We start from the raw sequence: 18,942 nt of genomic DNA on the forward strand, positions 1-18,942 counted from the left end.
TACAGGCATGCGCCACCATGCCCGGCTAATTTTTTATATATATATCAGTTGGCCAATTAATTTCTTTCTATTTATAGTAGAGACGGGGTCTCGCTATTGCTCAGGCTGGTTTCGAACTCCTGACCTTGAGCAATCCGCCCGCCTCGGCCTCCCAAAAGCTAGGATTACAGGCGTGAGCCACAGCGCCCGGCCTGGTCACCAGGTTCTTTCTGCTGCCAGGCTTTGAAGGTAGTTCAAATTAGGGGGAGGTTTTCCTAGTTTTTGCTAGAACACTCCTTCCCAAGTGCAACAGAGGCTGTCCTGTGCCCCTGAGTGCAGGCCGGGGCAGAGGGAAGGTGGAGCTGAGGAGCCCGGTAGACCGCAGTTGCTGCAGTCGCGTGGTGCTTGGCTCCGAGGGGGAAGGAAACACATTTGGCGAGCCCTGCTCACTAGTGACACTCATACTTAGTGCTGACTGTGCCGCACACTGTGGAGTGTTTTACTCATTCTCTCAGTTAATCCTTACAGCAACCCTATTCCATGGGCGGTGGCATTACTCTAAATTCAAATCGAGCCAGATGTGGTTGCATGCGCACCTGTAGTCCCATCTATTATTAATGCTCGAGAGGCTGAGACAGGAAGATCACTTGAGCTCAGGAGTTTGGGGCTGCTGTGAGCTGTGATCATGCCACTGCGCTCCAGCCTGGGAGACAAAGCAAAACCCCATCTCTTGGGGGGAAAAAAAACAAATTTGAGAGTCCCAGAGTGAAAAAACTCCAAAGTCCCTGCCCTCCCAAGCTGCCCTCCTCCACAGAGGCTGTGAAGCCCGATTTCTCCTTCCTGAGGAAGAGCCATCTGCTCCTTTTCTGAAAGTTTGGTCCCCCAAGTAGGCTGGGTAATGCCAGAAGGTCTTGTCCCTTCCTAAAATATTTCCAGGCCTCTTGCCTGTGTTGGGGCTCAGGACAAACTATCCCAAAATATGACTGTAGGAGACCAGAACCTACCACCTCAAAATATATTTCTCTGACATATTTTGAGCTGGTTATTCAGAGAAACTGCAGACATAGGTAGCTCTGAAAAGCTGTCCTTTTGTAGTTTACATCTATAAAGGAAATCTACATAAGTAAAAGTATCTGTATCAGGAAGAGGGCTGCTCCAGACCACTTTTATTACCGGAGACTTTTTATCTGTGTAACAAGACAACCTTTATTCATCATGCGTTTCCTCCCTTCACCCTCCCATAAACCCCAGAATTCCTAAGCCCCTATTCCTTTCTGTAGCTCAGGATGCTATATGACCCTTCTTTGAATCTCATCTTTTGTGGCACTCCCCACCCTCTGCCACAGCCTTTGATACTATTGACCTCAGTGTCAAAACAGGGACTTCTAGAAACTCTCCCTCTCTGCAGCAGCTTGTGTGGCAGTTAAAAGCATGGCTTTTGGAGCAGATGGACCAGCCCTGGAATCCTGGCTAGGCAGGCTTGTAGCTGGTGATCTTGAGCAGGTCACCTAGCTCACCGGGCCTATTTCCTCATTTGTAAAAAATCTGAAATAATAATAGCACCTCCTTCATGATGTTCTGAAGAGGGAATGAGATTGTACAATTAGGGCCTGGCTCAGGGGCTGGCCCTGCTCCCCTCTTCCTGGTTGACCTTCTACCTCTCGAATACTGTTCATCTTCTTGCAGTTCATAAACATTCTGAGTGTCTGATGTGAGACTGGTAAACCAACACCAGCTGTGCCCTCAGGTGGCCCCCAGTCTCAGGATCACAGGTGTTGCTGGCACAGAGGAGGCCCAGGCAGGGGTAGACAGTGAAGGCTTCCTGAGGCAGTGCCACCCCAAGTCACTTCCTAGCACATCAAGGTTTTATTTTCATCATGGCACTTACGATAGCTTCTCATTAAGTGCTTGTTTATTGTCTGTCTCTTCCCTCAGTAATCCCAGTTCTGTGACAAGAGAGACCTTATTTGCCTTGTTTGTACTGGTGTCTAGAACAGTTCCTGACACATAGTAGGGGCTAATAAATATTTGTTGAATAAAGTAAGATGTATCATTAAGTGGAGGACAGGAAGCAGGAGTTGGCATGGTGAAAAAGGAAGGCTAAGCAGGAGTTGAAAAAGTGTTCTACTTAGAACCTACAATGCAAAGAGGTAATAGGCTTGGGGGCGGGGACCAGACACAAGGACCAGGGTGTGTAATATTGAGAGGTGAGTGACATCCAGGAACGGGGATTTCATCTAGAAAGCAGTGGGGTTAATCGTGCAAGGCTTTGAAAAGAAAAAGAAAGCAATGGAGGCACTGAGAAATATGATTTGGTCATCAGATTTACGTTTAAAAAAACCAGGGAGTTAGAGACGAAGATGAAGGAATGAGGGAGGGAGGGAGGCAGGGAGTCAGAAATTGAAAAGGGTAATAGTAAGCGAGGGGAGTTTGAAACGACGCAGGAGAGGAGGGAACTGCCGCACAGAAACTTAAGAGTATGAATGGCGGGAGGAGTCAAGAACGCAGTTTAGGCTTCTCTTTTACGTGACTGGGTGCCCATAGATGTCACTCGCAAAGGCCGCCCTGGAGGCGGACACAGCCAAAAGGAACGCCCCTCCACGCTCCGCCCATCGCGGAAGGACGGCGTCGATTGGCTGCTTTGAGGAACGCGCCGAAAGCTGCGCAGGGCGGGCGGGAGGCGGATCCTTGCGTCATTTCCGAGGGGCTTCCGGGACGCTGTTTCCCGGCTTCCCCGGCTCCGGAACTTCCGGCCTGCGCAGCCATTTTGACTTCCTGACCTTGGGCTCCTGCTGGCCGCTGTCTGTGGTCGGCTTGGTGCAGTTATGTCCGTCCTGACGCCGCTGCTGCTGCGGGGCCTGACAGGCTCGGCCCGGCGGCTCCCGGTGCTGCGCGCCCAGATCCATTCGAAGCCGCCGCGGGAGCAGCTTGGGACGATGGTGAGGAGCGGGCCGGGAAGCGCATAGGCGGTGCCGCGGGCCGGACCCTGCGTTCCACGGCGGGCTCGTGCCGGCCTCGCGAGCGCGCAGACTCCGGCGGCCCAGAGCGCCCTGCACCTCGCGGCCCGCAGCGCAGTGGGGAGCAGCAGTGCTGGGGTGGGCGTGTCTGGAGGGGACAGTGCCCGGGCGACAGTCAGTGCTAGGTCAGCGTTAGGTCTGCACACAAAGCCCAGGAGTCTCGGGTCAGACCCTGTCAGTCCCAGTCCTGTCGCTTACTCATTGTAAGCAGCCCTGAACAGCCGTCCTTAGCCCTCTGAGCCCGTTTTTTCACTGGTTCGTTGGGGGGTGTCTGACGACTGTCAGCAACGGTAATGGTTGCCACCGTTATTTATTATTAGTTACTATTAGGGAGGAGGAGGCAAGAGGACCTTAGCAGGTCTCTGGATTTCCTGGCAACGTGGGGGCGTTTAGCTATTTAAGACAGCCTACACCTGTTCGGAACTTATATACATCTGCCTCTGTGTCAGCAGTCGGCCGTGAATGCAAGTGTCTTAAGAATCCAGGTTGGTGGGCCTTGAGTTAGGAGCAAAGCTAGGAGAGCCCCGAAACTGAGGAAATAATAGTGATAATTGCGACTACAGGGAGTTCGCCTAGTGCCTTCTGTGTGCCAGGCACTGTGCTAAGACTGCTGTGCTGCTCATGCCGTCCTCCCAGTGTCCCTAAGAAGAAAGGACAATTATCTCCATTTCGAGGTTGAGGGTACTGAAACTTAGGAGCAGTGTGTTGACTTATCAAAGTCACGCATAAAGTGACGAAGGAATTTGAATTCGAGACTGGCTCCAAGCTGTTCTGTGATCTTAACTACTATCAGGAAGGTGGTAGTGGCTGTAAGAGTGTCCCTCAAAGATTGAATAACAGTCCTGGAGAGGAGATGGGAAGGGAGAGGCTTTTAAAGCAAGGAAGGAAAGGTGTCGTTTTAGTTACTGACCTATGCAGGTTTCCTGGGTCTCAACAGACCAGCTTTAAAACAGGTTTAAACCCTCATTCCTGTCCCTTGACTTAATCACCTGGTGGACTTCTTCCTGGGTCCTAACCCAGGCTGCCCTTCCTTCCCCTCACAGAGCTCCCTCCTCATAACTGACTCTTTACCTTAAGGGTAAAGGGCCTTGGCTCTGCCACTTCTCCCCATGGCTTGGTTTCTTTAAACGTGGAGATGGTGCACCTCCCACTTGCCTCTGAGTCTTGGCTCCCTGAGGGGGGCTTTCAGCTGCCTGGGAACTGCTAGGACATTGGAGAGCCTAGGCAGGCGTCCTCAAACTACGGCCCTCGGGCCACATGGGGGTGTTTTTGCCCGTTTGTTTTTTTACTTCAAAATAAGATATGTGCAGTGTGCATAGGAATTTGTTCATAGTTTTTTTTAAACTATAGTCCGGCCCTCCAACGGTCTGAGGGACAGTGAACTAGCCCCCTGTTTAAAAAGTTTGAGGACCCCTGGCCTAGGGGAATCCTTACTCTGGAAGTTCCTTCTTTCTTGTGCTCTGTGTAGGATATCGTCATTGGGCTCACCTCCTGCTTCGTGTGTTTCCTCCTGCCGTCGGGCTGGGTCCTGTCACACTTGGAGAGCTACAAGAAGCGGGAGTGAAGGGGGCTGTCCTCTCCCTTGCTGTGACTGACCACCCCCACCGGCCCATCCTGATCATGTCGTCTGCATTCCTGGCCGGCTTCCCCTGGATCATGTTGTTCAATTCCACTTACCTCTTCTGCAATCATGACCTCTCGATATCTCCGAATCACGTCCTGGGACCACATACATTGGCCCTGCTCAGTGGGGTCCCCTTGTAACAATAAAGTCTATTTAAACCTTACTTCAGAAGTGGTGCCTTCACTCTTGCCTGGCTCCTGCCTCCACACTTGAGCTGAGTTGGTGCTGGGCGGGGTGTGGAGAGGAGTGCCTGGCTGGCTGCCCTGTGGTGGGGTGTGTGTGCTTTTCTGCATTTAAATGGTGTCTGGCTTCTTGGGAAAACAAATCCTGTTGTCACTGAACAGGCTTTCTTGCTCATCCCCTACCCCAGCTCCCTTGTTTGGGCCAAGTTCAATGGTTGTGTGTCTGTGTTTATCCTGTTGGGGCCAGCCTTCCCTGTTCCTCCTCTTCCATGGGTTCCAGCCATTTCTTAGCTGAAGGTGCCCTTCCTAGTTGAGGGTGGAACACTTTGTAGTATTTTGCTTTTTTTTTTTTTTTTTTCAGGGGCAGGGTCTCTCACACTGGCTGTCATGATCATGTCTCACTGCAGCCTTAAACTCCTGAGCTCATGTGATCTTCCTGCGTGGCTGAGACTACAGGCCTGTGCCTCTCCTGGCCTTAAAAGATCTTCCCACCTCGGGCCTCCCAAAGTGCTGGGATTACAGGTGTGAGCCACCACACCTGGCCTTTCTTGCCATTTTAATGTCAGCTCCAGGGCCCCTTTCCTTGCTGTGCTCTGTCTGTACATGCTTGCAGACTGACAGGTCCTCCTTATTCTCTCTGCTTCCCTTTTCCTTCCTCTTCTCAACATGGGGAATCTGCCACTACTCTCCCTGCACGGGCCCTTCCTCGGTGATCCCGGTGGTGTCCCAGGGTCTGGAGGTATCTTGGCAGGGATGGTGCACGCCAAGCTGGAATCCTGACTGCCAATGTCTGGAAGGAACACTCAGCTCTCCAGGGCCCGTCCCTGGAGGAAGACATAGCTTTTTGCCTCTCCACTGCATCTTTGCTGGGGTGACTTAGTTGATGCCATTTCAGTGTCCCCCATGGCATGAGGCTACCAGGGCACCTGGGACCAGAGCAGTTGGCCAAGATGTGAGGTGAGAGCTGCAAGGGGTGGTTGGCCTTAGACCCTGGGTGTTGGGACCTATGTCTTCTCAGATCCTTTTCTGCTGGCTCTTGTTTGCTGGTTTCTGTTGACAGAGCTGAATGTGGACTTTGCACTCCTGCCTTTGTCTAGTCTTTCCTGGCCTTCTAGTGTGGTGTCCAGTGATGCATAGGGAGCCAGTGCCTGGACACTGTAGCAAGTTCGGCTCCTGCCATGATTGCTTCCCTGAGGAGCAAGTAGGAAGTGGTTTTCTGTCTCCTAGATGGCTCATTTCCTTCCACGTAAACTGGTCTTTGTGTTTGAGGCTAAAAAGTCATAGCCTGGTTGGAGGGGTGGGGAGAAACTGCCTTAGCTGTTGCCCAGAGTGGGGCCAGAAAAGCACACAACCTGTGAGGTGTGCACAGGTTGGAATATCAGCTGGGGAAGGGGAGAGCCTGTGTTTTACATGAAGGGCTGGCCCAAGCCAAGCTAGGGTAAGGGGAATCCTGAGCTAGGAGAATCCACCTGCCACCTACAGGTACCTAAGAAGCTCCTCGTCTGGGTGGAGGGTCCTCCTGGCTGTCTCCTCCCACATAACAGTGTCACTCCTTGTTCTATGCCTCACTCTGGGACACTTTCCTGTTCACGTTGGCCCTGGGGGTAGTGGTGGCTGAGTGTACACTGCCCCTCCTCCCAGGCCTGTTTCCTGGCCTTCCCTCGGGGAAGGTGCACAGCCTACAGTGCACAGAGTGGAGTGGGTCCCTGGGCCATTCTGACCAAGCCACCACTTACTGAGCAGAGGGCCCTTGGTTGGCTAAGGGCTGCTTTCCTTGGGCTGAGGGCACAGATGAGACATTGGCCTCATAGCCATGCGGCTGCCACACAGGGAGGACAAGTCATCAGACAAGGAAAGTTGTCTTGAGTTTCTATGGCAGCCCCACTGTCCTGGTAAGCATTTGATTGGGTGTCTCCCATTTTTGAGCCCCTGGAGCTCAAAGAGGTGGGTAATGGTCCCCTGCCCCAGGGAGTCTGCTCCAGCCCAGGGTTCTGTGTCTTGGGCCGCTGCTCCCACCAGTGGGAAGCCAGTGGCTACAGGTAAGTCATTTAGGGCCCTGGTCTGAGAAAGCCCTTAGGAAGCCCAACAGCTCCTCCAGCCCCTTTTCTCTCACAGCCTGCCAGGTTCTGCGGCATATGTGGGGGTCGTGGGGGGGTAGATATACTTGGGGGTGGGCAGGAGAGTTTACAGTTCCAGGGACATGTTGTGTTTGAACCCCAAACTCCTTGGTCCTCAGTATGGCCACTAGGCCTGAAATCTGATCACCTTTTACTGGCTTTCCCTCACCCCCAACCAAGTCAGGGCCACTGGAGCAATTCCCTATGGAGAAAGCAAGGCTCTTTGGATTCTGAACAGCATTTCCCGTGCCCATGTCCATGGGATCTGGGCCTGGCAGGCATGCTGGGGAGGGGGAGGCTGTGATCATGGCAGAGGCTATTAGTGTCAGGAACCGTGGACTGGAGGTCGGGACGCTTGGGCTTGAGGTCTGGCTCAGCCATTTGCCGTATGACCTTGGGCAAATCATCCGGTCTCGCTGAGTCTCCGTTTTCAGGGTTGTGAAATGAAGATGATGTGACAGGCAGAATAATGCCCCCCCCCAAAGATGTCTGTGTTCTACTTCCTGGAATGTGTGAGTATGGTATCTTACATGGTAAAGGGGGCTTTGCAGATATAATTAAGGTTAAGGACCTTGAAATGGGAAATTATCCTGGATTATCTGAGTGGGCCCAGTGTAATCACCCACGTCCCAACCTGAGAAAGACTTGGCTTGCTGCTTCAGGCCTTGAGGATGGAGGACGTGGGCCATGAGCCCAGGAATGCAGTGGCATCTAGGAACTGGGGACAACGCTCAGTTAACAGCCAGCAAGAACATGGGACCTCCATCCTACACCTGCAAGGAACTGAATTCTGTCAACCTAACTGAGGAGGAAGCAGATTCTCCCTTAGACCCTTCCAAAAGCAATGCAGTCTGCTGAAGGCTTGATTTTAGTCCAGTGACACCCAGACTTCTGACCTCCTGAACTATAAGATAATAAATGTGTGTTGTTTTAAGCCACCGGGTTTGTGATTTGTCACAGCGGGTTTGTGATTTGTCACAGCGCTAAGGGAAGCAATGCTTCTTTCTGGTGCTGGGAGGCTCCTCTGGGAGGGGCTGGCACAGGGTTGGGCCCTCTACAGACATAAAGTGGTCTGGAAATAAGGCATTTGCAGGACAGTGAGTATCCCAATGAGGAGTGTGGGCGGTGTGACTTTGTTGGGGCGGGGGGGACTCTTCTTTTGTCGCCTCTGCCACTCCCTTCCTCTGCTTGCTTTCTGCCTTAGGTGGCCTGACCCCTGTAGGTGATTCAATCCAGCTGACAGCCCTAAAGTCCAGATCCTGCTCTGCATCATGAGCCTAGCCTCTGCAGCTGTCAAAGCCTCCGTAGACCATGACTTCAGGGCTGCTGCCTGTGGAGCATCATGGGTGTAGTGCGGTGGCAGTGCCGGAGGTTCATTCTGCAGCCAGGCATGCCCCTACTGGGCAGCTGCGAGACTCCCAAGCCTTCCCCAGGAATGGTCACCTAGTTCCTGTCTTGGGCCCACCCTTTGAGGCTTTCAGCTGTCCGTGCCTTCCTGTGAGGATTTTGGCTGTCCCAGGGCCTATGCCATGTCTCTGTTGCCTTGGTCCACCCAGCCTGGCCCCCTTCCCTGAAAGGCAGAAGAAGTTGGGTGGGCCTGGAAGCCATGTGACCCCTTAGGGTCTCTGGGCTGTAGTGTTAACTCTTCTTCTGTGGCTGAGGTTTCACAGTCCCTGGGTATGGGGTCTCCCCCTCTTCTTCTACCTGCCAGAATCCATGGACATGCTTCAGTCTGACAGGACAGCGTGTGAGGAGGCATCTGTTCCACACTGGTACTATGGCTGCTGCCTGTCACCTTTGTGACTGTCCCAACACGCAGCAGCCTGAACCCAAGCATCTGTGCTGCCTTTCATTACAGGCCTTCAGCAGCCAGGGCCACCAGTGTGACCATTTCCAGGGTGGCAAATTAGGGGGGCAGACTCAAATGTCTGGGGTTGTGCCAGGGACTCCTGGCAAATCTGCAGGTGGGTTTTAGATGCTTCAGGATAGAGAATCAAAATCCTAAAATGGTAAAAGTAACAGGACAGATAGAATGGGGATAAGAGAACAGTTATTAACAACCAAATTGTCACTGAAAAGAACTGGGCAAAACTTTGCCGTCCTGGGGCTAAATTAAGAGCAAAGCTTCCTTCTGGCCATTTCCATTCTGTCTGACAAGAAGCTCTGTGTCCTTCTGGTTGTGACAAAGCTGGGCAGTAGATAAGAGAGGGCACCTTCATTTACAGGCCCCTTGTACCTTGAGGGTGCAGGTCTGTTCTTCAAGCCCCAGACCCTTGGGTGGGAGGGAGGTATTCACTTGGTGTTGGCAGTCTGGTGCAATCCAGCTATGAGCCACAGTGGGGATTCCTTTTCACTCTCCAGAGCAGCTTTTTGTCATCAACCATCTTTGCTCTTTGTTTGCTAAGGCCAGTTCTCACGTGTTGATTGCAGACCTGATTGGCAGGTAGGGCTTTCATTGTTAAAATTGGGAAAAGGAATAAACAATGTGATGGGTATAGGGTCCACATAGGGTGGGCCTTTTGTTTTCTTGAGTTTGGAAGCAACCCCAAAGGTCCAATGACTCAATAAATAGTAATTTGTAATGTTGCTGGGACACAGGTGTGGCATTCATAGCCTTGCTGTGAGAAGACCAAGGTGCAAGGTGGGCTGTGTGTGGGGAGCCCAGGCACCAACAACACCTGCTCTAGGACTGGAGCTAACTAAGGAAAACACGTTCAGTCATAATCTACTCCTGTCCTTTCACAAACCAAGGAATCTGATTGGGACTGAGGCACAGCCTCCTTGAGTGCAAAAGAACCACTGTCATAAAAAGGGCCCTCAAGTACTCTGGGAGGCCGAGGCGGGCAGATTGCTCAAGGTCAGGAGTTCGAAACCAGCCTGAGCAACAGCGAGACCCCCCCCCCATCTCTATTATAAATAGAAAGAAATTAATTGGCCAACTAATATATATAGAAAAAATGAGCCAGGCATGGTGGCACATGCCTGTAGTCCCAGCTACTTGGGAGGCTGAGGCAGGAGGATTGCTTGAGCCCAGGAGTTTGAGGTTGCTGTGAGCTAGGCTGACGCCACGGCACTCACTCTAGCCTGGGCAACAAAGTGAGACTCTGTCTCAAAAATAAATAAATAAATAAAAATAAAAAGGGCCCTCAATAGTGACAAGTTGAGAACCAGAACCCCAGACTATAACTTCTCTTAAATGACAGCATCTATAGCCTTGATATTTTTTATTTTATTTATTTTTATTTTTCCCCATTTTACAGATAAATAAACTTGCCATTTTTAAAAACTTTTTACTTTTTGGTAATTCACAGGCAATTTAAAGAAATTATAGAGGAAGAACTTGTGTTTTTTTGTTTTGTTTTGTTTTTTGACAGGGCCTTTGCTCTGTCTTTAGGGCTAGAGGGCAGTGGCATCATCATAGCTCACTGCAACCTCACACTCCTGGCCTCAAGCGATCCTCCCGCCTTGGCTTCCCAAAGTGCTGGGATTACCAGTGTCAGCCACCGTGTATCCTTTACTCAGTTTCCCCCACTGGTAACATCTTGCAAACCTATAGTAAAGCACACACCAGGTTATTGATATTGACACAGTTAAGATGTGGAACATTTCCATTTCCACAAGAAACCTTTCCTTTCCTTTTTACGGCCACACCCACTTCCCTCCAGCTCCCATAAACCCCTGGCAACCACTGATGTTTTCCTTTTCTATTGATATTAAATCCTAGCTTTTACAAAGACTCTGCTTTGTCACAGCCAGGAGGACACGGAGTCCAAAGAAGTTCCAAGGCTTCGGCCTTGACACCGCAGGGCGAGTTCTCTGCTGGAAGCAGGTCACCAGAGCCGGAACGCTGGGCTCCGTGGGGAGGGGCGGTGCTGTCGGGGTCTGCGAGGGCATCGCGACGTTGGCATGACGTCCCGTCTCCTCCACCAGAAACTGCTCCGCACTGCAGCTACAATCGCCTGCGCTACGTGCCGGAGCCGCAGCAGGAATGTTGACTTAGGTGATTTTAATTTCGTCTTCCTGCTTATTTCAATAACGCAACCCGCGTTTCGAACTCCAGTGACGAGAAAATGGAATGGGCTCCAGGAGGCTTTTCAACCACCCCCGGGAGCTTTGGGGGACTGGGAAGACGAAGCCAAGCCAGAGTGCGGGACGGAGGTGCGGGCAGAGGCCTGCGGCCGGCGTAGGCCTGGGAGCCCACTAGAGGACAACGCCTGAGGAGATCCTGTTGCTACGGGTGTTGCCGAGGAGGGGCCACGAGGAGTGGCTCACTTCCGGGAGGAGGGCGACTGGTAACCCGGAAGCGGTTGGCAGTGCGGCGCTGTTTAAAGATGGCGGCGGAAGAACCCCAGCAGCAGAAGCAGGAGCCGCTAGGCAGCGACTCCGAAGGTACAGACGGAGGGAGGGACGCTCGGCCTGGCTAGCGGGGGCGATGCTGGGCCAACTGATCCCAAGGAGGTCGGGGAGGCAGGGCGGCTGGGGCGAAACGCGTGGACGGCCCCTTCCCCCACCTCCGCTGCTTCCCCTCCCCCTCACAATGGAAGGAGGCGCCGCCGCCGCGACCCCCGGCCAGGCGGGAGGGCGGAGGTCCACCTTGGCCCACGGCCCTTCCCCCTCGCGCGCGCCTGGGGCGGGGCCTGGGCCGCCCCGCCCTCCGCCCCGCCCGTCAGCACCCGGCTGCGGGGCCCCGAGCCCTCCCGGCCAGGTCTTTGCAGTCAGGCGAAGGCCTAAACCGGGACTGAACCATTTGCCTTGTCCAGAGCAGCCCGTGCCTGCACCGCGTCGAGTTACACCAGGTTGCACAGCACAAAGGACCGTACAGGCTATTCGGGATGTCGCAGAAGCCCGAGGTGTAAAGGGCTGCCGGTGTGCTGCGGCCTTCTTTTCTGATAGAGCCCCCTCTTCTGGCCTTGCAGCCCCTTTCCGCTCGCCTAGGCATTGTTTTCTTAGTCCTCTGAGGACATGGGTCTTTCAAAAATGGTCCCACCCTCTCCTTTCCCATCTCTGAGTTGGGCCTTGGGGACAGAGTAGGTCACCTGAGTGGAAGGGACAGCCCTGTTCAGAGCAGTGTAGGGGATGGCTCAACACCCAGCTGAGAATCCAGGATGGCTATGCCCAAAAGGGTTGACCTTAAAAGTCATTCAACACACACACCCCATTCTCGCTGCACACTTGAAAGAATGAGAATCAGAAAACCCAGGCCCCAAGAAGGGACTTGTTCAAGATCATGTAAGAGAGACCCAGGACTAGAATTCAGGTCTCCTGGCTCCTCCAGAGGGAATGGCTACTCTTAGTGGGGTCCATAGAACGGACCTGCTAGGCTCGCTGATGATTCTAGAGCATTTAATGGTATACCTCAATGGTATACCACAATGGAAAGTGGTGGTATTAACTCTATTTCACAGTGGAGAAAAAGTCTCCTCAGTGAGGTAGCAGAGGATAGGTATTGTGGTGAAGAGTTCAGAGTGGAATTAGACAAACTTTGGTCTGGCTGCAGGTCTTTACTAGTTGTGACCTTGGGCAGATGACTTCATCTCTCCGCACTTGTTTTGTTATTTGTAAAATGGGCACCCCTAACAATACCTAGGGCATCAGAGGAATGAAGGGGGTGATCAAGTAAAGTGCAGGCTCCCAGAAAGCTCCCCTCAAACCCAGAAGTCTGCTGCTTCATTTTACTTTCCCCAAGAGACCCGCCTGGCCCTAGAGCATTCCCAGGCTGCTGGGAAGTGATGTTGGAAAGCAAGAAGGAAGGGAGTGTCAGAGTTAGAAGAGTGAATGCATCTGGGGGTGATTGCCTCTACCCCTCATTTTAAGGATGAGGAAACAAAAGCTAAGAAGGGGAAGGGACTTCGCCAAGATTACAGTTGGACGGGAGCAAAACGTAAGAAATGTGCTTCCAGGTTTCAAGCTTGCCCTCCTGCTGCTGGGCTGCTCTTATCCCTGGCCCAGCTGCCTGCAGTGGAGATGGCAGAGACCCACTGTAATGTTTGGCTTTTTTCCTTTTCTCAGGTGTCAACTGTCTGGCTTATGATGAAGCCATCATGGCTCAGCAGGACCGAATTCAGCAAGAGGTGAGAGGCGGGAGAGGGCAGGGGAGACAGTTGGAGATTCCTAGGCTGGGCCTGAGGCCTATTCTCTTTCTCTGCTTTGGAAGGCCACTTCTCCCCAGGCTATGCTAGGTATTGGATGCCTTTATCACTGTGCCACTGAGTGACCAGCCCAGCACCCCTTTTGTAGGTGTTCTGGCTGTTAGGCATGGGTTAGTCCATCTTCCTGCCAGAGCATGATGGGTTCCTGCCTCCTGCAGATTGCTGTGCAAAACCCGCTGGTGTCGGAGCGGCTGGAGCTCTCTGTCCTATACAAGGAGTATGCTGAGGATGACAACATCTACCAACAGAAGATCAAGGTGGGAGCCTGGCCTGAGGGGCCAGGAAGAATCTCGGGGGTATGGGCAGGAGGGTGCCTGCTTCAGACCTGCTGCTTGCTGGGCCTGTCCTCTGAGAGGATAGGCTGTTGGGGGAATACCTCATCGCCTGTTGGAGTGTGCAGGCTCTGGACTCGGACCTCAGTTTAAATCTAGACTCTGCCACTGAGCAGCTGTATCCTTGGCAGGTCCTTCAGCGTCTCTGAGCCATGAGTGTCTTTATCTGTGAAATGGGGATAATGAAAGCATCTGCCCATAGGGCAGTTGGGAGACAGTGGCAGGTGATACTTGTAGGACGCCAGGTGTAGGTTGGGCAGGAGCTGATGGCTTCAGTGCTCACATGGGCTGACCAGGCTGGTGCTGGGTGGGGCAGGAGGGTTGCAGCCAGGGCGTGTTCCACAGCCTGAGTCCTGCATCTTTGTGGAGAGGCAGGCAGCAGTGGAGATAAGGGCACTGACCTCTGCGCAGGGCCCTGCTGCCTCACACGAATTGGGGCAAGTGCTTCACCACTCGCTTTCTAAGACTATGAGCTGGGGACTTTGAATTGTGACAATAGGTGCAGATAAACATTGTCCAGTGCACAGTGTGGGGGTTTAGTAAATGTTACTTTTCCCACCCTCCTCCCCAAAGAACAGAGATGCTTAGAACCTTACACCTGGAGGAGGGGCCTTCGAGTAGCCAGGCAGGTAAGCCAGGCGATCAAAGGTGGCCAGGTGGTGAATGAGGAGGACACCACAGCTCAGTGTCGGCCATACAGTGGTAGGGAGTGAAGGGCCCTGGGGCAAACAGGAGCGTCCATACCTGTCACTCCATCATTGCCAGATCTGTTTTTCCAAGAGAAGCCAAAAGTAACCAGATCTCCTGACTTACAACAGTTGGCAGCTAATGCAAATTTAAGATGTGGGGGCCAAACAATAGACTTGCAGGCCAGATCCAGCTGTGTGTGATCTGTGATCCACTCAGACCTCTTGCTCGGATGTTTGTGATCTCAAGAGGCCTGTGGAGTGATGAAGGCACTGGCTTTGCAGCCTGACAGACCTGGGTTCAAGTCCTGGCTTCACTTTCAGCTTTGTGATCTTGGGCAACACCCTGATCTTCTTGCAGCCGCCTTTGTTTTCTCATCTCTGGGTGGAAATGTCGTCTGCCTCACAGGGCAGGTATGAAGGCTGCAGGTGATGCAGGGCAGGTGCTGGGCTTAGTAAGCAGTAGGTTCCTGCTCTCCCCATGCGGCGGGTTGGTGGAGTGGGACCTCATTTCAAGGCCTACCTATCATGCTAGACCACCCTGGTAAAATTGAAAGAGTGGGGCCTCAGATTCTTCTTGAATCATTCAGCCAGTGGATGTGCGAAGGTCTAGAGCAGGCATCCTCAAACTACGGCCCGCAGGCCACATGCGGGTGTTTTTGCCCATTTGTGTTTTTACTTCAAAATAAGATATGTGCAGTGTGCATAGGAATTTGTTCATAGTTTTTTTAAAACTATAGTCTGGCCCTCCAACGGTCTAGGGACAGTGAACTGGCCCCCTGTTTAAAAGTTTGAGGACCCCTGCTCTAGAGCATGCTGTCTGCAGGGATCTGCCCCTGTGCCACGACACCCCTATTCTGTGTGCTGTGCCCAAGCCCACCTTTTCTCCCTGGGCAGGGACAGGGCTGTGACAGCAGAGCCCTGGCAGACCTGGGTGCAGACTTTGCTCCTCTGTCAGCTGGGCTCCTGTGAGGATTAACAGGAGGAGGGATGTCAGCCCTTAGCGAAGTGCCCGGCGCAGAGTGAGTGCTCAGAGCGGCTGTGCTAGTAGCGACAATGGTTTGGGCTCTTCATAGTTGTGGTGTGCTATCAGCTTAACATTTATTGAGCACATACTGTGGTGTAGGTGCTGTTTTAGGTACTGGAGATAGATGACTAAAACCACTAAACTCCAGCCCACATGAAGTTTCACGTCAGGGTGGACAGACACAGGCAAAGAGGGCGCTAGGATGTGTGGTATGTCAGAAGGCAGTAGGTGCTGTGGAGAAAAATAAGAAGGAAAAGGAGATTGGGAGCAGGAGGGCTTGCCTTTGTAAACAAGGTGGTTGGCAGAGCCCACTGAGAGGTGGCACTTGAGTCTCATGGACCAGAAGAGGCAAGGGAGCAGGGAGACCTGCCAGGAGGCGCTGTAGTAGAACCTGCCGAGGCGGGAGCGACTGGGACCTGGTGGTGGAGGGTGGGGCGGGAAGCGTGGGTACGATGCTGGGTGTGTGGAAGGTAGAGCTGAAGGGACCTGCTGTTGGCCGGGACGTTGGCTGGGACGCGGTGAGGGAGAGAACTTGGCAGCAACTGGAAGGCTCTGGGCATGAAGGGCAGAAAGGCGGGTGCTGTGGGTGACTGAGGTGGGGATGGGAGCCTGGCAGAGGAGCAAGGGGTGGCAGGTCAGCAGTGCTAGGCCGAGGTGCCTGTGGGACAGCGCAGAGGTATGGGGGAGGTGGGATGTGAGGATTGAAATCAGAGTTGTGGGCTGAGGTTGCCATCTGGGGCTGTTTAAATTCTCAAGACTGACGTCGGCGAGACAGCAAGTATGGTTTAAAAGTGGAAGCTGTCCCAGGCCTGAGCACGTCATATGGTAGGCACTGTGCATGGGTGAGGGTCATGACTGTCCTGTGGCAGGTGACACACAGGATCATGAGAAAGGGGACTGTATGGTTTGGTGGCAGCCTCAGAGGCAGGGTGAAGACAAGGGGCAGGAGGCGCCAGCCCAGGAGGAGTGGGGGCGTGGCCAGTGGTGACGGTCTGCTTAGGGCTTTGCCCCTGCAAGTGAGGAGGGCATTGGTGACCTTGGCTAGCGCACAAGCCTCCGTGGGAGAGGAGAAGTGGAGACAGTGAGGGCAGAAAACTTTGAGGAGTTTTGCTGTAAAGGAGAGCAAAGAAACCGGGGGAAGTGTAGCTGGAGAGGAATGTGAAGGCAGTGACTTTTTAGTTTTAGAGCAAGAACCATCTGTATGTGTGTGGCGATAGGTCCAAAGCAGGAGGGAGAGAACGGATGATGCGAGAAGAGGGGTGCCTACTGGACCCATGTCTTTGAGCCCTAGGGAAGGGACAGGCTGGACTGGTGCAGAGTGGAGGGGCAGCTTGGGTGGCAGCTGGGATAGCTCCTCTGAGGGTTGGGAGAGAAGGCTGAGGGCGGATGTGCTGGTGGGGGCTGGAGAAGTCTAAGTGGAAAAGGACACAAGGTCACCAGCTGGGGGAGGGTGGGCGCCCAGGCCAGGGGAGTGAGGCATGCTTGTGTGGGAGGTGCAGTAGACTGAAGACACTCCATTTTGTGTTCGGGGAAACCAGAAAAGATTGCGAGGAGCTGTACCTGTGAGTGGGCAGGGCAGGGTGTAGGGGAGGAGGGAGAGCTGCAGGCCAAGGCCTGGTCCCGGCTGAGCTGGGCTGTGCAGTGGGGCCCAGACGCCTGGCCACGGTGTGGAGCTGGCACCGTAGTCCTGTCCTGACTTGCTCGCTTGCCTTGAAGTTCTCTTGGGTTGAAAGACTGGGAAAGCTGTCGTGGTCAAGGACAGATTCACTCACCTGTTTTATAAACAAACAGCCCTAGGCCCAGCAGCACTTTGGGCACCTGTGTGGACAGTTTATACGAAGTGCACAGCTTCCTGCGGCTTTCTGGGGGACTTTAGGCAGTGGGTCACTGAGTGACTCATCACCACATTCTGCAGCCTGGAGTCAGGAGCCAGGGGTGGCAGGAGCTTGGAGCTCAGTTGCTGTCTGCTGTGGGGTGACCTTTGTGGGGGGCACTTGGCCAGCCCTGGCTGGGCTGATGTTGGGGGGGTGCTGCCCCTCTGCAGGACCTCCACAAAAAGTACTCATACATCCGGAAGACCAGGCCCGACGGCAACTGCTTCTATCGAGCTTTTGGGTTCTCTCACTTGGAGGCGCTGCTGGATGACAGCAAGGAGTTACAGCGGTGAGGAGGGGAGGCCGGCGGGCACTGCGGGACGTGGGTGAGGGCGCCCCCCTCCCTCTGGGTGGCAAGGACACACAGATCCACCTCAGGCCAGACGACCGGCTAGGCTCCTGCTTGGGGGTTCCGTCTGAGCTGAGGATGGGAGCTGGCCTTGTCTGAGTGGGCTGTGGCCTTGTCCCCAGGCTAGCCTCTCTGGGCCCCTGCTCTGCTGGCCCAGGAGCCCATGCTGGGCCTCTCCTGCCCTGTTCCTCACAGGTTCAAGGCTGTGTCTGCCAAGAGCAAAGAGGACCTGGTGTCCCAGGGCTTCACTGAGTTCACAATTGAGGATTTCCATAACACGGTGAGCCCTAACGCCCCTGTCGGGCTCAGCCAGGGTGGAAAGTGGTTCGCCTGGCTGTGGTGGGGTTGACCCTTCCCCTCCCTCATCTTGCCCCTGTCCCTCGTCGGGCGTAGTTCATGGACCTGATCGAGCAGGTAGAGAAGCAGACCTCAGTAGCCGACCTGCTGGCCTCCTTCAACGACCAGAGCACCTCAGACTACCTGGTGGTCTACCTGCGGCTGCTCACCTCAGGCTACCTGCAGCGGGAGAGCAAGTTCTTCGAGCACTTCATCGAGGGTGGACGGACTGTCAAGGAGTTCTGCCAGCAGGTGCCACCCCTCCCCACGCCTCTGCCTTGGGCCCTCCCCTTTTTCCTCTTGCCTCAGGGTGGTGAGCTCTGGGGTTGGGGTGCAGTGGGGCTCAGTGCGGCCTGCGGAGGGCACTGAGGCCCAGCCTGACCCGCACCTGTGCCGCAGGAGGTGGAGCCCATGTGCAAGGAGAGCGACCACATCCACATCATTGCGCTGGCCCAGGCCCTCAACGTGTCCATCCAGGTGGAGTACATGGACCGCGGTGAGGGCGGCACCACCAACCCGCACGTCTTCCCCGAGGGCTCCGAGCCCAAGGTCTACCTTCTCTACCGGCCTGGACACTACGACATCCTCTACAAATAGGGCCGGCCCGGCCTGCCGCTGCCCTGCCTGCCCTCCCCTCTGCCAGGCGCTAGACATGTATAGAGGTTTTTTGTGGTTGTAAATGGTTATATTTCACCCCCTTCTTCCTGTCACACGACCTCCCGTGTTTTATTAAAGGGGATGCTGGTGGTGAGCCGCGTGTGTGCGTGTCCCTGCTCTGCTGCTGCTTGCCCACCTGGCTGCTCTGTGTCTGGCTGTCCCCCTACCCCCAGGTGGGTCCCCCAGCCTTTCACTTCTCTGTCCCCAAGCTTCCCCACCAGGAGTTTTGAGGGGTCCAGGCCTCTTGGGGACCCCTCCTGGTTCTTTGGAGTTGTGCTTCCTTTCCTTAAGGCCTCCCGCTTTCCTCTTTAGCTGGCCCAGGGATTCCATGGGATCTTGGAAGTTCCTCGGGGACTTGCCCAGGATCCCAGGGCTACCCACCCTTCCAGCTGTTCCCTCATAGGCCCTGCCTCCTGTACTGTCCTGGCCAGGACCTCAGACCCCAGCTTCTTGCTCTCCACCCAGGGGTCTGTGTGGAGTCCACATGATGCTCGGGCCTGGCTCAGGGCAGGTAGAGGAGCTGGGGCACCCACCATGCACCCCCAGGTGGTGCCAACCTGGTGGGGTAGCCTTCGAACCTTTGCTCGTCCTGAGGCCTATCCAGGAAGGGCTT

General features: G+C 54.1%; 2 protein-coding genes across 2 annotated transcripts; both read left to right on the forward strand.

Annotated features, from left to right (window-relative positions):
- The first annotated feature begins 2,697 nt into the window (after positions 1 to 2,697).
- Positions 2,698 to 4,783, forward strand: COX8A (cytochrome c oxidase subunit 8A). Its single transcript, XM_020286411.2, has 2 exons — positions 2,698 to 2,918; positions 4,465 to 4,783. Exons 1-2 carry the CDS (start codon positions 2,805 to 2,807, stop codon positions 4,558 to 4,560), a joined length of 210 nt encoding a protein of 69 aa, XP_020142000.1. The 5' UTR covers positions 2,698 to 2,804; the 3' UTR covers positions 4,561 to 4,783.
- A 6,385-nt stretch (positions 4,784 to 11,168) lies between these two features.
- On the forward strand, positions 11,169 to 18,423 carry OTUB1 (OTU deubiquitinase, ubiquitin aldehyde binding 1). The gene is made up of 7 exons (XM_012777892.3): positions 11,169 to 11,308; positions 12,929 to 12,990; positions 13,227 to 13,325; positions 17,158 to 17,276; positions 17,532 to 17,616; positions 17,730 to 17,924; positions 18,072 to 18,423. The coding sequence occupies exons 1-7, from the start codon at positions 11,251 to 11,253 to the stop codon at positions 18,267 to 18,269; spliced, it is 816 nt and encodes a 271-aa protein (XP_012633346.1). The 5' UTR covers positions 11,169 to 11,250; the 3' UTR covers positions 18,270 to 18,423.
- The last annotated feature ends 519 nt before the right edge of the window (positions 18,424 to 18,942 follow it).

The sequence above is a fragment of the Microcebus murinus genome, chromosome 4, assembly GCF_040939455.1.
Source record: "Microcebus murinus isolate Inina chromosome 4, M.murinus_Inina_mat1.0, whole genome shotgun sequence".
NCBI classification, from domain to species: domain Eukaryota; kingdom Metazoa; phylum Chordata; class Mammalia; order Primates; family Cheirogaleidae; genus Microcebus; species Microcebus murinus.